Source organism: Neoarius graeffei, chromosome 5, assembly GCF_027579695.1.
Source record: "Neoarius graeffei isolate fNeoGra1 chromosome 5, fNeoGra1.pri, whole genome shotgun sequence".
Taxonomy (NCBI): Eukaryota; Metazoa; Chordata; class Actinopteri; order Siluriformes; family Ariidae; genus Neoarius; species Neoarius graeffei.
This window is the reverse complement of record NC_083573.1, coordinates 8,591,571-8,611,294: the sequence shown is the minus strand read 5'-3', so window position 1 is coordinate 8,611,294 and position 19,724 is coordinate 8,591,571. Positions and strand designations below refer to the sequence as shown.

Genomic DNA, 19,724 nt, shown 5'->3' with positions numbered 1-19,724 from the left:
ATGCAATGTCTTTTAGGCTTGTTGGATCATGTCATGTTTCCAACATTGACACAGGTCATTCAGATATCCCTGACCATTCCAGTGTCCAGCTGCTCATGTGAACGAACTTTCAGTGTGCTTAGACGCCTCCACACTTGGCTAAGAAGCACAATGGGGCAAGAAAGACTTCATAATCTAGCCATCTTGACAGTTGAGAGAGAGGAACTCTCTAAGTTGAACCACTGTCAAGTGATTGACTGCTTTGCCAAAATGAAGCCAAGGCGTTACCGATTACTTCTTAAAAAATGATTGTTTTGCTTGCCAACTGAGGCCCAACTTTATCTGTGTTTTTGTACTACAACTACACACACACACACACACACACACACACACACACACACACACACACACACACAGTGGTGCTTTTAGAGGCTTTTGGATTGTGTTTAGAGATGTTCAATGCTGAAAATGCGTGTGCTTACAAAGATATGTTTGGTGATTTAAAAGGTATCAAGTGTGAATACTGTTGGCCATTAAGTACTCTTGGTTGAGTTTAAAAACTCGGCGGTGTTGTATTGTATGTTAATATGTTCTTTTACAATATTACCAACAGTATAAGTATTACATTGCTATTATCACAAATGTTGCAAATATTCATACTGTTATTATTAAATGATTGACCTGGATTCAGTGTCCTCGTAATCATTTTGAGTTTTACAGCTCTAGTGACTAGTTTTAAGCAGGCCGTTTCTAAATATAAATATCAATATATAAATATATATTACATAAAATATAATATATATTACATAAAATGTAATATATATTATATAAAAAATATAAATATAAATATAAATATAGTGCAAAATTTTTAGCTCGCGCGCTTCGCGCGCTCGCATACATTTCCTGTGCCCCTTTTGTGCCCCAGTATGGTCTTGGGTCTAGTGACGCCCCTGGTTAGCGCGTTAATAACGCGACATTTTTGACAGCACTAAAGTAAATAAATAAATAAATAAATAAATAAGGCCGGCCAATAAATTGTCCAGGGTGTACCCCGCCTTTCGCCCGTAATCAGCTGGGATAGGCTCTCTAGCTTGCCTGCGACCCTGTAGAACAGGATAAAGCGGCTAGAGATAATGAGATGAGATGTTAATCCTCGTGCAAGTTGTTACTATAGAAACAACAAGCATACTTTTAAACGCATTCCAAATGAATTCATAGCGGACAAATTCCTTATATCTTCAGGCGCTAGGACCCTGCGCTCACGTGAGCGCGCCCGTGCGCCCTGTGTTATATATTTATTTCTTTTTTTAAGAGGCACCGCGAGCGCAAAGGGTCCGAGAGAAGGCGCGCGCGGCGCAGCGCACTGGGCACACCCGCTTTCCGCACATCGCACATCTGCGCAGCGCGCGCCGGGGAGAAATGACGCGCGAGGAGGACGAGTGATGGACGCCGTCCTGAGGAGCGCGAGGAAGTAGGTCATCCGTGCGCGCGCGCGCACCGAGCAAACGGGAATAAACACCGGAGGAACCCACAAAGGACACCAAGTCTGCCGCTTCTGCTTCTTCTTCTCCGCGCCGTTACGCACAAACGCAAGCGCGTGAAGACTCCCTGCTGTCTTCCTGCAAAGACAAAGCGCTCAGATCAACTTGGGTTTGATTTGCTCCAAACAGGAGCGCCAGCCGCTTTTGGTGCTCCGGTTGTTACCGGAGGCGCGTGCGTGCGTTCGTCGGATCCTAAAAGGTGACCCGGTGGCGCGTGGATGCAGGAGCATGGAGCAGAGAGAGAGGGCGCCTGCAGCAGGTGAGCTCCAACAACAACAACAATAATAATAATAACAATAATAATTATTATTATAATAGTAATAATAATAATAATAATAATACATTTTGGCTGACTGGCACAAACGCACCCTTTGTTTTATGTGTGTGTGTGTGTGTGTGTGTGTGTGTGAGAGAGAGAGAGAGAAATGAACAGTTGCTTTATTTATTATAAGTAAATCATCAGTGTTGAATCAAGTGCACTTTTAGTCTTTGCATGAATCCTGTTTCTGAGAATTTTAATCTTTTTGATATATTCCAGTGTAAAATTTTCCTTTAATTTGTCCTGCTTGTCTTGAACGCTTTCCTGCTGTTCTTTGTTCTGTTTTTTTTTTGGGGCTAATTTGCCTTTACATGAGAGCAAATTGCAAACCAGTTGGTCTTGTGTTCTAAAAATAAAACAAGCAGGTTTTCATGACCCGACGACAGAGAGGTCAAGGACCGCGCGCTCTGGCGTGGACGGAGATCAGCAGGATCAGCGCGTTCCGGTATGACCGAGATCATCGAAACATTTGACCCATGAAAGGGGTGCCACTGGATTGACTGGCTGTCTGTGTATATGGTTATTGGATCCGTTCCTGGACGAGAATGTGAAGAGCAGTGTCTGATCTGTGGAACAGTTTGAGTGCGTTCTTGCAGTTTGCGTTCTGTGCTCGAAGCTGTGATGGAATATGAAAACTGAGTGCTGCGAAGGGGGAAAAGATACCGTAGAACCAGCACTGTGCTGCATTAAGACAGGAGAACGCACTGACAGTCAGTGAGGGGAGTCGATCGAGGTCCGTTGTTGGACAAGCAAGGGATAAAACACTCGGTTGAAGGGTGCTGTTCGAGGAAAATAATCAACACCTGTATCCATTTCGAGTCCCTCTGTTCCTGTTCTCACTTTTGCAGCTTGAAGCATGGAGCCAGAGTAAATAAATAAATAAATAAATAAATAAGGATCCACTTATTCATCTTATTCGAGCATATTATTCTGACATGACCTTGAATTATTCACGGAAAGTACTCGAAAAACATATATGATAGTTATGGAGACCTGTGTGTTTATCAAAGGGTTAAATCAGGATTAGACAGGATTCAGGTTACTGAACCCCCTACAGCTACTTCGGACATTTGAGAATGTAGAGGTTTGAGTTGTATACTTGATAACGCCGCTGCGGCAAAGTAGCAGTGATCAAGTACCGTATATCACGCATGGAAAGAGCGCTCACACGCTGCTATTGTGAACAATAAGGGTGTAACACAACAACACTAGTTGTATCTGTATTAAAATTGAAGTAGGCGTGACCTAAACTGGGACACACACACACACACACACACACACACACACACACACACACACACACACACACACAGCTCTGGGAAAAAATTAAGTGACCGCAGCAAAATTATCCGTCTCTCTGGTTTTACTATTTATAGGTACATGTTTGAGGAACATGAACATATTTGTTTTATTCCATAAACTCCTGACACCATTTCCCCCAAATTCCACATAAAATATTGTCTCTTAGAGCATTTAATTGCATAAAATGACAACTTTTCAAAATAACAAACAAGATGAAGTGTTTTCAGACCTTGAATAATGCATAGAAATCAAGGTCATATTCAGTTTTTCAACAACACAACACTAATGTTTGAACTTAGAATGAGTTCAGAAATCAATATTTGGTGGAACAACCCTGAGATTTAATCACAGCTTTCATGCATCTCTACCAGTCTTTCACGTTGCTTTTGAGTGATCTTATGCCACTCCTGGTGCAAGAATTCAATCAGCTCAGCTCTGTTTGGCGGCTTGTGACCATCCATCTTCCTCTTGATCACGTTCCAGAAGTCTTCAATGGGGTTCAGGTCTGGAGATTGGGCTGGCCTAGACTAGTAAACTAGACCCACCCGCCTAGCGGACAAAAATATTTTTGCCTAGCGAGTGGGTCTAGCCTCGCACCATATAAACAAAAACACCCCGGGCATCAAATCGTGCCCGCCAATCACAACACAAGGTTTTTGTTTGGATTCTTTGGGCGGGCTTTTGCAGGAGTGACGACAAAGCTGCGCGACGCTGGAGAAAGCGCAACAGGAAAGATGGCTACGGCTAGTGAACAGCGCTCGTTTGACTCCGCTTTGGAATCAGTTTTAGAAGAATTAGACTTGGAGTTTTCGTTGAAACATGAGCAGGAAGAGGCTCTCCGCTCATTCCTTTTCAAGAAGGACGTTTTCGCTGTTTTGCCGACCGGCTATGGCAAAAGTCTGATCTACCAGCTGGCTCCGCTCGTAGCCAAAAGGATGGGGCTAGTTTGTGCAGTACGAACAATTAATAAACAGCTTTGAAACATTACTTTTTGATGGTTTCTTATTTTCCCGTTATTTTAAATTTAAGGGACATTATTTCACCAAACACCACTAAATAAAAACTCTCAAAAACAGTTTAAGCAAACCCTTGAAAAACACTTGAAAAAAATAAGAGTGTATGTTAAGTATGTGGTACAGACTCCAAACTTGTGGTCATTATCTCCAAACTTCTTAATATCTAGAACCTGTTTATTAATTAATACGCATTTTGAAAAATTATTTATTTCAAGGTCTCCCCCACTGCGCGCTCTGACTACGTCACAGTCACTGTTGCGCTGATTGGTCAGAGCATTGGCCTATACGCACAGAGACAGTTTGAAAGACAGTGGTTTGTTCCACCCCCACCCTTCAGAAATGTCTACGGATCGAGGCCAGACTAAATATTCACATTTAGTCTGGCTTCCCAGGCTAGGGCTGGCCATGACAGGATCTTGATCTTGTGGTCCTCCATCCACACCTTGATTGACCTGGCCGTGTGGCATGGAGCTTTGCCATCATGGAAATCCCAATCCTCAGAGTTAGGGAACATTGTCAGAGCAGAAGGAAGCAGGTTTTCTTCCAGGATAACCTTGCACGTGGCTTAATTCATGTGTACTTCACAAACAAAAATCTGCCCCATTCCGGTCTTGCTGAAGCACCTCCAGATCATCACCGATCCGCCACCAAATTTCACAAAGGGTGCGAGACACTGTAGCTTGTAGGCCTCTCCAGGTCTCCGTCTAACCATTAGATGCCCAAGTGATGGGAAAAGCTGAAAACTGGACTCATCAGAGAAGATGACCTAACTCCGGTCCTTTACGGTCCAATCCTTATGGTCTTCAGCAAACCTCAAACTGGCTCTTCTTTGCTTCTCATTGATGAAGGGCTTTTTATTGAGCTTTGTATGACTTCAACGCCGCCCAGAGGAGCCTGTTTCGAACCGTCCTTAATACCAGCTGCCATTTGCCATTCTTTTTGTAGGTCACTTGATAGGTCACTCCCTACGGTTATTGAGTGACATTCGAAGGAGTTGACAATCATTGCAGTCAGTCAGTGGAGAGTCGTTTTCACCCTCTGCCAGTCTGTAACTTTGGTGTCCCCAATATCTGCTGCTTGACCTTGTTCTTATGAACTGCCATCTTTGAACTATTGAGGATGGAAGCAACCTGATGCGCACTGTATCCCTCTGCCAGTAAAGCCAGAATTGAACCCTTCTTTTTCTCACTCAAAACTTTTCTTCTCGTCTTTTGGCATGATGAATAGATATTTTTGTATTCCAATTAAATTTAAGGTACTACTAGCACCATTTTTGCCATCCAAACTGGTCCTGTTGCAAGAGGATAGTGATGACCACAGCAGTGGTTTTTATACTTTTCCTCGTTCAATAAAATTTGGTTCATGTGATCACCTAAGCAGGACCTCATTAAGTAAAATGAGGTGTGCTTGTGTTGGAATTCCAGCACAGCACGGAGACGCTGAACTAAGAAAAAATTGAAGTGATCTCTTATGAATGTGGTCTTTCTTTGCCCATAAGCTTCATATCTAACCTCTCACCCACCTGAAAGTAAACACCTCCCACTCTGGTTGGTTTTTTTTACCCCCCCAGTGCACACCATCTAGTCTCAACCAGATGTCCTGTGGACCATCTTGGCAAGCTTTCCAATGCTCCGCCTACTACTTGTATCTGTTCAGAAGACATGATCTGTTCATTCTGAATGAGATAGTCCTATTCAGTTACATCTCTAGTGCACAACATCAGTGAGTCACTGCTGAATCCATGATCAACTCAAAACACAGGAAATCACAAAAGGCATCAGGTAACACATGGAAGAGCTATATTTGTACAAGGCCTGTGTATATACGGTAAATGATGAGTATTCTGAGAAAAGCTAAGCTATCTGGACTTTGGCAAGTCGGAGCAATGAAGAGAGAAGGAGGAAATTGAACCGTATGAGGAAATGGGAGGAAAACAGCTTTTGGCAGAGTGTGGGTGGGTGAGTGGGTGGTGATATTCCAGCCAGCCATGCGTCTGGGTCAATTGGCATTCTCCTCCAAGGCATTTCTTCACGCCTTAGCATACATAAGGGGTGTTCACACGGCACATATTTGCATCGATGCTGCACCGATGTATTTTGTTGCGATATATCTTACACCAGTGTAAATTTTGTGGAGCGTTCACACGTCACAAACCTGCTTACTAGAGAGAAGCGTGTTAGCACCGGTGCAGCCCCACTTGCGTTCACACAGCAGTTTTTACGACCGTGCTATACGATAGTAATAATGCGGAAATGAAATATGCGCATGCGTGAAAATGTACTTCCTTTCCCGGATGTCATGGCATCACCAAGCGCCGGGAAAACAACGTGGATGAAGACACCAGTGTTGCCAGATACTGCTGACGTTTTCCAGCCCAAAATATGTTCAAATCCGCCAAAATGCACTTAAAACCACCCAATCTGGCAACACTGGAAGACACGCAGTTCTGTTGTTGTTGATATTTGCCATTTTGGAAGCGCAAAATACCAGGATGCAAATTATGCAATGCCTGTATGTAATCAACTCTCCTCACGTGTAGCGAGTCTACCCCATGTAACGTTCAGACGTCCCATTTTATATCGGTGCTGCCCCGCAAACTAGCATTTACTCCGGAGTAAACTTCTTAAACCACCTCCTGAGCAGGGTTAGATTTGCACCGGTTTAAGCAGCTTTCAGGGGCTACACCGGTATAACTTTGTACCGTGTGAACGCTCTACCGGGGCAGCCCCGGTGCTACACCGGAGTAAAAGTTGCTGTGTGAACACCCCTATATTGTGGAGATGATGTCTACAAAGGTTGTGTGACATCAAAACCACCTTCACGAGCCTACATACTCTCTGCAGGTTTGTGTTCGCAACCACATACAAGTGCTCCAGGACTTCAGGGGGCGCTATTACGTTTTCATTACAGCGACTCTTCTCGGGCTTGTCTTTTCATTCTGTGAAAGGTATGATTCGGTCAAGTGAGAAATCCAAATTATTCCTTGGACCAATCCTGTGGCACACGTGGTTTGAAATTTCTTCAGTTCCACGTTCCTGTCACTCACAGGTGTGAATTAGGCGTGAAAATACTTCCATCGAATGAATCGGAATGACTTACCAAAGCAAAATAGGAAATGAAATCAGCTATAAATAATGCAATTTTCTGTCTTTCAGTGCCCAGGTGGGTGTGTCCATGGTGGCGCGGAGCACTAATGTGGGCACGGCCCCGGTGGAGGACATGCAGGCGCTGTCAATCACCACTCTCTCTGCCTCTGAAGTGGAGCAGCAGTACGAGCTGATTGGTCCGTTAGGGAAGGGCACGTATGGCCGAGTAGATCTGGTGGCTCACCGCACACAGGGTAAGTGTACGAGTGTATATGCGATTGGTGTGATTTTCATGAGAGGGGGAAAAAAAAACAGTGTTCCAGTGCTTGGGCCCCTAATTCAACAAGCTTAGAATTGGTGTGGTATCAAATGAGGCACAGGACAATCAAAGACATAACCAAAGTTGAAGATTCTGAATGTTTTCATTGAGTAAATAATTCTTATGGTGATTGTATATGTGTGTATGTGTGCAATAGGCACAAAACTGGCCCTAAAGTACGTCAGTAAGAACAAGACCAAGCTTCGGAGTTTCCTTCGTGAATACAGTTTAACCGCAGCATTGGGCTGCAGTCCTTTCATCATCAAAGCTCTGGATGTTCTCTTTGAGACCGAGGAGAGTTACGTATTTGGCCAGGAGTACGCACCTGCAGGAGACCTCTTCGACATCATACCTCCCCAGGTAGAGCGCATCACTATGATCAACAGTTTACTATTTATTCATTTATTAGCCGTGGAACAGCCGTGAAACAAGTTAGTCCTTGTTATCGCTTACGTTACAGCAGCTGGAATTGTCACAAATTCCCTCTTTCAGTGTGCAGCTGCTTGTGCTTTGTTTATATTATGCCACGCGACTTTATTTTGGCTCCAATCCTGTCCGCTCTCCGCCCCTGTCCTGTCATTGGTTTGTTTCCCAAATGTGTTCACCTGTTCTGTGTTTAGCCCTTAATTAGTTTGTCTATCTACAGTACATACACTACCGTTCAAAAGTTTGGGGTCACCCAGACAATTTTGTGTTTGTTTTCCATGAAAAGTCACACTTTTATTTCCCACCATAAGTTGTAAAATGAATAGAAAATATAGTCGAGACATTTTTCTGGCCATTTTGAGCATTTAATCGACCCCACAAATGTGATGCTCCAGAAACTCAATCTGCTCAAAGGAAGGTCAGTTTTATAGCTTCTCTAAAGAGCTCAACTGTTTTCAGCTGTGCTAACATGATTGTACAAGGGTTTTCTAATCATCCATTAGCCTTCTGAGGCAATGAGCAAACACATTGTACCATTAGAACACTGGAGTGAGAGTTGCTGGAAATGGACCTCTATACACCTATGGAGATATTGCACCAAAAACCAGACATTTGCAGCTAGAATAGTCATTTACCACATTAGCAATGTATAGAGTGGATTTCTAATTAGTTTAAAGTGATCTTCATTGAAAAGAACAGTGCTTTTCTTTCAAAAATAAGGACGTTTCAAAGTGACCCCAAACTTTTGAACGGTAGTGTACCCGACTGTTACTTGGTCTCATTTACCCCTTTTCCACCAAATCAGTTCCAGGGCTGGTTCGGGGCCAGTGCTGGTGCTGGTTCACAACTCGTTCAACTTGCGAGCCAGCTGAGAACCAGTTTGCTTTTCCATAGCTCGCGGTGCTAAGGGAAGCCACGTCATTACGTCGCTGTATACCGTACGTCAGTTACGTCGCTACGTTTGCATAAACCTTGGCGCGAATATCGAAGCAAAAACAACACGGAAGAAGCCGCAGCAGCAACAACAACAACAATAATAATAATGGATGACTTCGCGTTTGTACAGCTGCTGCTTCTCGTCGCTTAAAAATGGCGATCTTTCGCGGTCTTGTTATTGTTGTTGGTCTTAACAACTCCGCCCCCCCCGCTGACGTAAGCGGTTCTTTCCTCTGGTCCAGCAGAGAGTTGGTGCTAGCCTGGAACCGGTTTTTCTGGCCCCAGAGCCAGTTCTTTGTCAGTGGAAACAGAAAACCCGGTTCCAAACTAAGCACTGGCCCCGAACCAGCCCTGGAACTGATTTGGTGGAAAAGGGGCAATTGTGCTAGTACACAGTACAGGAGCACACGTTTGGGGAACAAACCAATGACAAGACAGGGGCGGAGTCAGGATTACAACCAAAACAAACCTTGCTCTGGTTTGAATCATGCTGTGTCGTCTTCTTCTTCTTCTTCTTCTTCCAGCTTGTCCCACTTATGCATGTGGGGTCGCTGCCATGTGGACCCACATATCATATTAGTTGGAGCATAGTTTTACGCCGGATGCCGAATCGTGCTGTGTGCTAAGAGGAAGAATTTGTGACAATACACGTTAGCTGATTGTAAACAAAACAATCCAAGTCTTCGGTGCTTTAAGCCTGCCAAAACCAAAAGCAACACACAGCATATGTTCCCTGGAGAAATGACCTGGCTTTGTGTACATTGGCATAAAAATTGTTTATCTGCTGTTTTTGTTCTTTTTTTTTTCGTTCAGAAATTTCGGAAATATGAATATTCTCAAGACACAAGCTAATATTCTTTGCATAAAAGAGGCGCCTGGAAAGTTCACGAGTCTGTGTCACTCATACCTGCTTCACTGATCTCTGCTCTGTGAGCCTTGTTTACTCAGCTTATTCAAAGCTTCTTCAGAAGAGCCTTCATCTCAATCTTTCCTCAAAACCAGCTTTTTAATTTTTTATGATCATCTATTTTGTATTTATTTCTGGTGGGTCTGTTTCTTTGGTATTAGTGATATAATATGTTGTGAACAAAGCATGATAGCTGTTGTTAGAAAGCGTCATGCATTGTCATTAGTAATTATAACAATATGAAAAAAATCATTACACAGTAATTACTCCAAAATGTTGTATGAATGTATTCTTCGGTTATTACACATAAGGCCTTCATATGTAGAATGTCCCACTTTACCTGAAGCTCATAAATACAACTTGGAAGGTACAACCCCGATTCCAAAAAAGTTGGGACAAAGTACAAATTGTAAATAAAAACGGAATGCAATAATTTACACATCTCAAAAACTGATATTGTATTCACAATAGAACATAGACAACATATCAAATGTCGAAAGTGAGACATTTTGAAATTTCATGCCATATATTGGCTCATTTGAAATTTCATGACAGCAACACATCTCAAAAAAGTTGGGACAAGAGGCTGGAAAAGTTAAAGGTACAAAAAAGGAACAGCTGGAGGACCAAATTGCAACTCATTAGGTCAATTGGCAATAGGTCATTAACATGACTGGGTATAAAAAGAGCATCTTGGAGTGGCAGCGGCTCTCAGAAGTAAAGATGGGAAGAGGATCACCAATCCCCCTAATTCTGCACCGACAAATAGTGGAGCAATATCAGAAAGGAGTTCGACAGTGTAAAATTGCAAAGAGTTTGAACATATCATCATCTACAGTGCATAATATCATCAAAAGATTCAGAGAATCTGGAAGAATCTCTGTGCATAAGGGTCAAGGCCGGAAAACCACACTGGGTGCCCGTGATCTTCGGGCCCTTAGATGGCACTGCATCACATACAGGCATGCTTCTGTATTGGAAATCACAAAATGGGCTCAGGAATATTTCCAGAGAACATTATCTGTGAACACAATTCACCGTGCCATCCGCCGTTGCCAGCTAAAACTCTATAGTTCAAAGAAGAAGCCGTATCTAAACATGATCCAGAAGCGCAGACGTCTTCTCTGGGCCAAGGCTCATTTAAAATGGACTGTGGCAAAGTGGAAAACTGTTCTGTGGTCAGACGGATCAAAATTTGAAGTTCTTTATGGAAATCAGGGACGCCGTGTCATTCGGACTAAAGAGGAGAAGGACGACCCGAGTTGTTATCAGCGCTCAGTTCAGAAGCCTGCATCTCTGATGGTATGGGGTTGCATTAGTGCATGTGGCATGGGCAGCTTACACATCTGGAAAGACACCGTCGATGCTGAAAGGTATATCCAGGTTCTAGAGCAACATATGCTCCCATCCAGACGACGTCTCTTTCAGGGAAGACCTTGCATTTTCCAACATGACAATGCCAAACCACATACTGCATCAATTACAGCATCATGGCTGGGTAGAAGAAGGGTCCGGGTACTGAACTGGCCAGCCTGCAGTCCAGATCTTTCACCCATAGAAAACATTTGGCGCATCATAAAATGGAAGATACGACAAAAAAGACCTAAGACAGTTGAGCAACTAGAATCCTACATTGGACAAGAATGGGTTAACATTCCTATCCCTAAACTTGAGCAACTTGTCTCCTCAGTCCCCAGACGTTTACAGACTGTTGTAAAGAGAAAAGGGGATGTCTCACAGTGGGAAACATGGCCTTGTCCCAACTTTTTTGAGATGTGTTGCTGTCATGAAATTTAAAATCACCTAATTTTTCTCTTTAAATGATACATTTTCTCAGTTTAAACATTTGATATGTCATCTATGTTCTATTCTGAATAAAATATGGAATTTTGAAACTTCCACATCATTGCATTCCGTTTTTATTTACAATTTGTACTTTGTCCCAACTTTTTTGGAATCAGGGTTGTATTATAACGAGGCTATAATATCATATGTGTCAATAATCTACACTCATATGGGTGTCTGGGAATAAATATAACGCACTAGGCAAACTGTGACCAAGTTTCTTTTGCATTGTTGATAGAATTTACAAAGAATTTTACTTATAATGCATTCTGTTGAGCCATTGCTTTTCAGTGGAATAGATTTTTTTAAATGTCATTATACAATGCTTTAAAAACAGATTCTGAATTGTTAATGGAATTAATTGTAACGTTTCTATTCTGTTAACAATTCATAATATAACCATTCATAACATGTTATGTCACCAATCCAATACCAAAGAAACTCCATCCCAGTTTGGATTCTGTTAACCAATTCATAATGCATTATAACCATTCATAACACATTATGTCACCAAGCTAATACAGTACAGTGAAACTCAATCCCAGTTTGTATTTTGTGAGCAATTTATAATGCATTATAATCAATCCAGTACATTGAAACTCACATTATGTTACCAATCCAGTACAAAGAAATTCAATCCCAGTTTTTATTCTGTTCACAATTCCTAATGCATTATAGCCATTCATAACAGATTATGTCACCAATCCAAAACCAAAGAAACTCAATCCCTGCTTGGATTCTGTTAACAATTCATAATGCATTATCACCATTCATAACACGTTACGTCACCAAAGAAAGTCAATCCCAGTTTGTATTTTGTTAATAATTCATAATGCATTATAACTATTCATAACACTTTATGTCACCAATCTAGTACAATGAAACTCAATCCCAGTTTGTATTTTGTTAACAGTTCATAAAGTATTATAACCATTCATCACACATTATGTCACCAAACCAATACCAAAGAGAGTCAATCCCAGTTTGTATTTTGTTAATAATTCATAATACATTATAACCATTCATAACACATTACGAGTATGTCACCAATCCAATGGCAAAGAAACTCAAGCCCAGTTTGTATTATATTAACAATTCATTATGCATTATAACCGTTCATAACACATTATAGTGCCAAACCAATACCAAAGAAAACTCAATCCCAGTTTGTATTTTGTTAACAATTCATAATACATTATAACCATTCATAACACATGATGTCACCAATCCAATGCCAAAGAAACTCAATCCCAGTTTATCTTGTTAACAATTCATTATGCATTATAACTAGTGCTGTCAAAAATGTCACGTTATTAACGCGTTAACTTGACTCAATTTTAACGGTGATAATTTTTTTATCGCGAGATTAACGCTCTGTGACATGATGTAGGTTTTTCATAAGCTTTTGAAACTGCCAGGAACTTGGAACAGAGACTTTGCTTAGAAAAACGATAGCGGCTAGACTGTAATGCCACGCCCTGCACAGCCAGAGTCCTCTGCCCCCCCCCCCCCCCCAAAGAATCAGCGTGGACAGGGCGCGCTAGTAGAGATGGGATTTATGGCTCTTTGATGAGATCCGCATCTTTGTGATCCATTGTTTGAAAAGAGCCGTTCAAAAGACTGGCTCATTTGGCTCTTTTTAAATATTTATTCAGTTTTAAGAAGACAGCGTCTAAAGAAGCCAGATCCCTCTGAACGTAAACTCAATGCTATCCCAGGCAAATTTGGCCGCCTCTGATTGGACAGCGCGACGCATCAACAGGCAGAAAGTGTAAAAGTACAAAATGTGTTAAGTGAGCTGAAACAGTAAAGATCAGATTCAATGCAATATTTATCAACGAACAACTTAAAGTTAATATAATAGTGTACTTTATATTATAATCAAGCATGTCAAGCCTACCGTCACTGTGTAACCTGTCTCTCTGATTAGAGTTGTAGACTAACTCAAGCAGTAGATCACTTCACTCATGGTTCTTTTGCTAGCCCCGGTGCTCGGCTTAGGTTTCACTTTGCAGTGGCTGTGTCAAGACGTGTTATGCTTTGCAATAAAAAAAACATTGGTACAAAACAACCCCATTCACATTTTTATGCTGATAAGAGAATTACAATGGCTTTTCATGTGACAAAAATGTGCGATTAAATTGCGATTAATCGCAAGTTAACTATGACAGTCGCGACATTAATCGCGATTAAATATTTTAATCGCTTGACAGCACTAATTATAACCATTCATAACACATTGTCATCAATCCAATATCATAGAAACTCAGTCCCAGTTTGTATCTTGTTAACAATTCATTATGCATTATAACAACTACTTTCAGCGTTCAAGTATAATACGTAGATTAAAATGACACATACTGTATATAATGACCAATGAATACATTAGTGGCATGACGTACTGTATTACGAACTACTTACAGTGTATTCTGTTAACATTTCACCATGCGTTATAACAACTGCTGTCTAATGTAATTCATTTTATTCATTAGCTTTCCAAGATATATTGTAATTCAGGGCGTTATAACAACAAATGCCTCATAAATACAATCTGTATTGTTGTCTGCATACGGAATACATTATAAGTAGTGTTTATAGCGCATTATGTCACGAATACCAAATAAACTGAAGTTTACCGAATGCATTCAGTTCACCATTTATAATGCATTATATTATAAATATCATTGCTATAGACCAGGGGTGGGCAATTATTTTTTCCATAGGGCCACATGAGAAACAGAAAATTTTGTGGAGGGCCGGACCATAAGGCTGAACTAAATTCTGCATAATATTAATTGTATTTCTTTATATAAAGCAATAAATATCATTGTTTTTACAAGCTGCTAAGACTGGTAAGAGTCTGGAAAAAACGAGGTTGCCTTACAAAAAATGTCATTTATTCAATCAAATTTCCCAAAACAATGGTTAGCGAAATGTGAGCGTTTGTACCATTTTTTTTCAGTCACATTCAGCCCAAAACACAATAAAGACATCACAATATTGTCTTTATACTCCAAATATGAAGCAAGATACATCATATTATAATAATGATGCCCACATTTGTAGTCTAATCACCTCATTTGGTGTTTATTTGTTCAGTGAGAGAAATCTAGTCTCTGTTGGTCTTTAACGAGTGCATCAGAGTCAGGTTGAATGTCTGAGGTGGAGATGCGAAGCACAGCTGACAGATGATCATCAGTCGATTCGGTGTAGGTATCAGATCTACAGATCGGCTCGGGCTCCGGCGCTTGCTGGTGACGTCACACTATGTGATTGGCTGGACCGTTTGAAGGATGACGTACAAGTTTGTGGTTGGTCTGGACAAATTACGGAAGTAGTTATCACGGGATTAGGTTTCGTGGGATTTCATGTCATTTTCATGTCGCGCGCATTGCGTTTTTGTTGAACACAACTTCAAAATAAAAGCAATGCACATTCAGTCCATGCATGAGGTAAAATTAGGAAATACGTTTATTTTGTAATTTCTAATTAACCTTACGCGGGCCGGTCAGAATGAACCAAAGGGCCGGATGCGGCCCGCGGGCCGGAAAATGCCCAGGTCTGCTATAGATTGTAATGCAAACACTCCTGATAACGTATTCTGGAATTCGTAATGCTTTTCGTAACTCATAGTAACCATCGCTGTAAAACTAAATGCAGCTTCCTTCGCAAGTATAACAATAATGCTGGATAAATAGATTATAGCAGATTATAAATGAATTCTTGTCATTTCTTTACACTCATCCGAATCCTGTCATCACCTCTCTGTTGTTGTTGTTTTTTTTTTCCTCGATCTCGCTCTGTTCATTTTCCTGAGGTCATGGCCAGGTCTCGTGTCTCTTTTTTCCCCTCACTGATGCGTTCATCTCCAGCCTCTGAACATCATTTCCTCAGCTCCTTCAATTAAGATCCATCTCTCTTTGGTGTCGCTTTTATTTTTCCTCCCCCGATAGTTTGCTCATCGTCGGCTTGTACACTCAGCGGTACGGTATTTATAGTTCCTTTTGAATGAAGTGCGATGTCTGTTTGCCTTCACTGGTCAGTCAGAGCAGTGTGTTTGGATATAACTAACCGTGTAAAATACTTGGGGGTGTAGTGAGATGGAAAACTGGTTTGTGTGTTTTTTTTTGCCACAGCCAGGCCTGAGCTGTTTATAATTCCTTTTGATTAACCAACCCCCTCACTTTAATTTCTCTCTTTTCACCCTTTCTGTCCTTTGCACAGGCTGGCTTGCCTGAGGACATGGTCAAACGGTGTGTGCAGCAGCTCGGCTTGGCTCTGGACTTCATGCACAGTAAAAGTCTGGTCCACCGAGACGTGAAGCCAGAAAACGTGCTCCTGTTTGACCGCGAGTGCCGACATGTAAAGCTGGCTGACTTTGGAATGACAAGGAGGGCAGGCAGCCGTGTCAAACGAGTCAGCGGCACCATCCCATACACAGCAGCCGAGGTGTGCCAAGTCACAGGCTCCGAGGGCATCGTAGTGGCAACGCCTCAGGACGTATGGGCTTTCGGCGTGCTCCTTTTCTGCATGCTGACGGGAAACTTCCCATGGGAAGCAGCGCTGCCCAGTGACAACTTTTATGCAGAGTTCCAGCGCTGGCAGCATGGCGCCTGCCCTCCGGGCGCTGTGCCCTCACAATGGCGCCGCTTCTCTGACGACGCACTGCGCATGTTCAGCCGACTCCTAGCGCCTGAGCCTGAGCGTCGCTGCGGCGTCAAAGAGGTTTTTTACTTCCTAAAATATGATCTACTCACCCATCATCGCAGAAGAGCTTCCTGCCGAGCCTCTAGAGCCACACGAGGCTCCTCCCATAAACACGGAGAACACGCCTCCACGCCGAGCACTTCCTGTCTCCGACCCACGCCTCTGAAACGTAGCATCCTGTCAGACCCGCACTCGTCGAGGGAGGAGCTTTCAAAAAGTCCTTCCCCTAATCGGCAGGACAAGAGTAAGATGGTAATGGCCACGCCCATCGAGATCTGCGTATGAAAGCACACACTTACTTCCATATTCATAAGATATATTCATAGGAATTAGACCAGCCCTGTTTTTTTTGTACATGAAAGGCGAAACAGATCGGAAAGGAATTTGGGACTGGAGCTGAAGATACCGTACCGTAGGGTCCAAAACACCCCTAGAATCCACTATTAGGAAGTGGTTTTATTTCGATATTTATTCAAAGCGAAGACAATTTATTCAGTCGATGTGCAATATCAGACGAAAACCCAGACAAAAAAGCCAATATATAAGGAGTAAAACATTTTGGGGCATGTTGTTATCGGAAAACAATCAATGTAGTATGGTGGTAAAATGTTGACTTACTTGCAGTTCACACTGCAAGGCTTAATGCTCAATTCCGATTTTTTTGTGAAATCCGATTTTTTTGTGAGGTCGTTCACATTAACAAATATATGTGACTTGTATGTGATCCTCAGTATGAACGAAAAGCGACCTAAAAGTGTTCCGCATACGCATTGCAGGATACGACGACGTCACACGCAGTGAGCATGGCCAGTGTTTACGGAAGTAAAACCGCCTGGTTGCGGTATGACCCATCCAATCTAGCTTGAATAGCTGCATCCCCCCAAATGGAAATCAGCTCCCTAACCTCTGCGTCCTTCCATTGAGAAGATTCAGAACCTTCACAGCCCGAAGCGTCCCTCGCATTGATGTCATGCGCAGGGGCACAGATACGTTTTTTGAACTGGGGGGGACAAAGCTGCCAGCAAACCAACCCCAACCCCGATATGCCTGTCAAACTTGTTGTGGGTTACCATAGCAACCAAGCTCGAGCTTGCAACCTGTGCAGTCTGCGCAGCTCAACCAGCCGAATATCAGTCTTTGTTTTGTTTTATGTGAGTTGTTGCAACTATGTATACACTGCTGTGCACCTCAATAAACCGAATGGTAATTAGTCTTTTGATTTTTCCGTGAGGTTTGCCTTATGCAAAGAAAGACAGCATAGACGTTTTTTCCTCCCTATAAGTGGGGGGGACCGAACGAGGTGAATTTAAATCTGGGTGGGACGAGTCCCACCCTCTATCTGCGCCCGTGATTATGCGCCATGTTGTTGTAACTTTTTTTGAGAGACCCGCCGCCTACTTCAGCGCAGAATAGTGGCGTTTGTGGCTTGTTGATGACGTGTAAGTCGGATGAATGCGACCTGGCGGTTCAGACTGAAGTCGCATATGAAAAGAGCGGATAGGAATCGGAATTAGGACCACGTATCCAAACGGCCTGGGTCGGATTTGAAAAAATCGGATCTGTGTCGTTCATATTGTCAATAAAAAGTCGGATACAGGTCACATATGGGCGAAAAGATCGGATTTGAGTCACTTCAGCCTGCAGTGTGAACGTAGCCTAATTGATGTTTTACTGATTATTTTCCGATAACAGCACCTCCTGAAGCGTTTTTTATTATTCTTGTACCGTACAAGAGCAAATTGCCAACAATTCCACTGTTTTGCTAATGAACATACAATACGTCACACTTTTTATTATCCATTTCTAGTTACGTCAAAGTAGCGGAGCATCCAGAAGACGAGTCAGCGCAAATTCCCTCCCCCATGTTGTAAAACCTCCTGACCGTTACAAAGCGCCGACGCTGGAGACTCCTTCCATAAATTTCCTGACAGAAAACTATATTCATGATTACATGTAATTTCTCATAACTTCTCCGTTATTATAGTTCTCAATTAGTGGACTTTCGGTACTAATTTATTGAGTGGTAGGATCATAGAAGCACTTCCTATTTTACGACTTTCACAACGTCCTATTCTTCCTCTTTAGTACGAGCAAATTGTGATACGAGATACGACTTTGAGATCAGGTAGCTTTGTTCAAGCCTGTAGATCGGTCTTTCCAGTTCAGAGTACTTCTTCTTCTTGTCGTTCTTCTTCCTTAATCCTTGATGGTTCAGAGCATACAACGAGAACTTCATCCCGAGACGAACTCCGTTTTTCTGAGGCGGCCCTCCGTCTAGTCATGTGACTCAACCATCCAGCCTATCAGTGGGCTGATAACTGCGGAGATTTTTGACTGATATGCATTTCTACGAAGTAAACTATACGGCCACTTCCCATGTATGGACATTGTCGTTACACAGGATATGACATCACTCACCTACACGCATATATGGGGGAAAAGCTATCTGTAGATGACAGGGATTCTTTATTACGGTATATATGTACGTGTGTGTGTGTGTGTGGTTGTGTTTAATAGTTCTGTATAAGCACAAGGTTTTTATAGCTTGTTTAAGAAACTTTAAGGACTATTGTCAAGAGGGTTAACGGGCACAAATGTTCAGTATGTGTTCAGGTAGTGCCATTATGTAGCTTTTTTTTTTTTTAATTGTAAGAAACTTTATTAACGAATATCCTGCACAGAAGCAAATTGTAGTAGCCTGAAGATTAGCACCTGTTTTCAAAGGATGTCTGGGGGACCGATACCTTTAGTATTTTTCATATTTGGGTCAAATAAGATAGCATTAAGGAGTTTCTTTCTAACTTTTGAAGCAAAAATAAGAAAGTAGGGCATGGTAGTTAGTGTAGCAGGGGGATAACAGTTGCAACGTTTGAGTTCAGCAGGTGAAGAATGATCAAAAAGCAAGCGAGAAGAACAACTTGGGGATGGGTTATAGGGGTTTGGTGTTTGATGCTGCAAAAACTAAACAAAAAAACAAAGAAACAAAAAACCCCCACAGTATTAAATTATGTAGCAGACGGTACAAGAGGTATATGTGTCATAGAAGACGTTGGTCTTTGCTAAACTGTATCATGTCGAATAAAATGATACGAATGGGACGAACTGAACTGTGGACACTTTTGTTGCAGGAAGCAAGTGTGTATATTTATTGTGATCCATCCAAGAATTGTAATCATTGTTTAATGCAAACAGAAAAGAAGAATGCTTTGAAAGGCATGAAATGAATGGCAAGACTTCGCAAAGAGGAACGGAGAATATAAGGAACGTATTTAAAGGCTGAACACGGAACAGGTGCACACATTAGATAAGAGGGCATGGGCATGGGCATGGACAGGACTGGA

At 42.1% G+C, this 19,724-nt stretch overlaps 1 protein-coding gene across 1 annotated transcript; it reads left to right on the top strand.

The window, feature by feature from the left end:
• The first annotated feature begins 1,307 nt into the window (after positions 1-1,307).
• Positions 1,308-19,485, top strand: sbk1 (SH3 domain binding kinase 1). Its single transcript, XM_060921143.1, has 4 exons — positions 1,308-1,779; positions 7,313-7,497; positions 7,720-7,922; positions 15,901-19,485. The coding sequence occupies exons 1-4, from the start codon at positions 1,739-1,741 to the stop codon at positions 16,666-16,668; spliced, it is 1,197 nt and encodes a 398-aa protein (XP_060777126.1). The 5' UTR covers positions 1,308-1,738; the 3' UTR covers positions 16,669-19,485.
• The last annotated feature ends 239 nt before the right edge of the window (positions 19,486-19,724 follow it).

Coding starts and splice junctions, on each gene's coding strand:
- sbk1 (XM_060921143.1), top strand. CDS start 1,739: ATGCAGGAGCATGGAGCAGAGAGAGAGGGCGCCTGCAGCAG. Junction 7,498..7,719: donor GGTGGCTCACCGCACACAGG/GTAAGTGTACGA, acceptor TGTGTGCAATAG/GCACAAAACTGGCCCTAAAG. Junction 7,923..15,900: donor TCGACATCATACCTCCCCAG/GTAGAGCGCATC, acceptor TCCTTTGCACAG/GCTGGCTTGCCTGAGGACAT.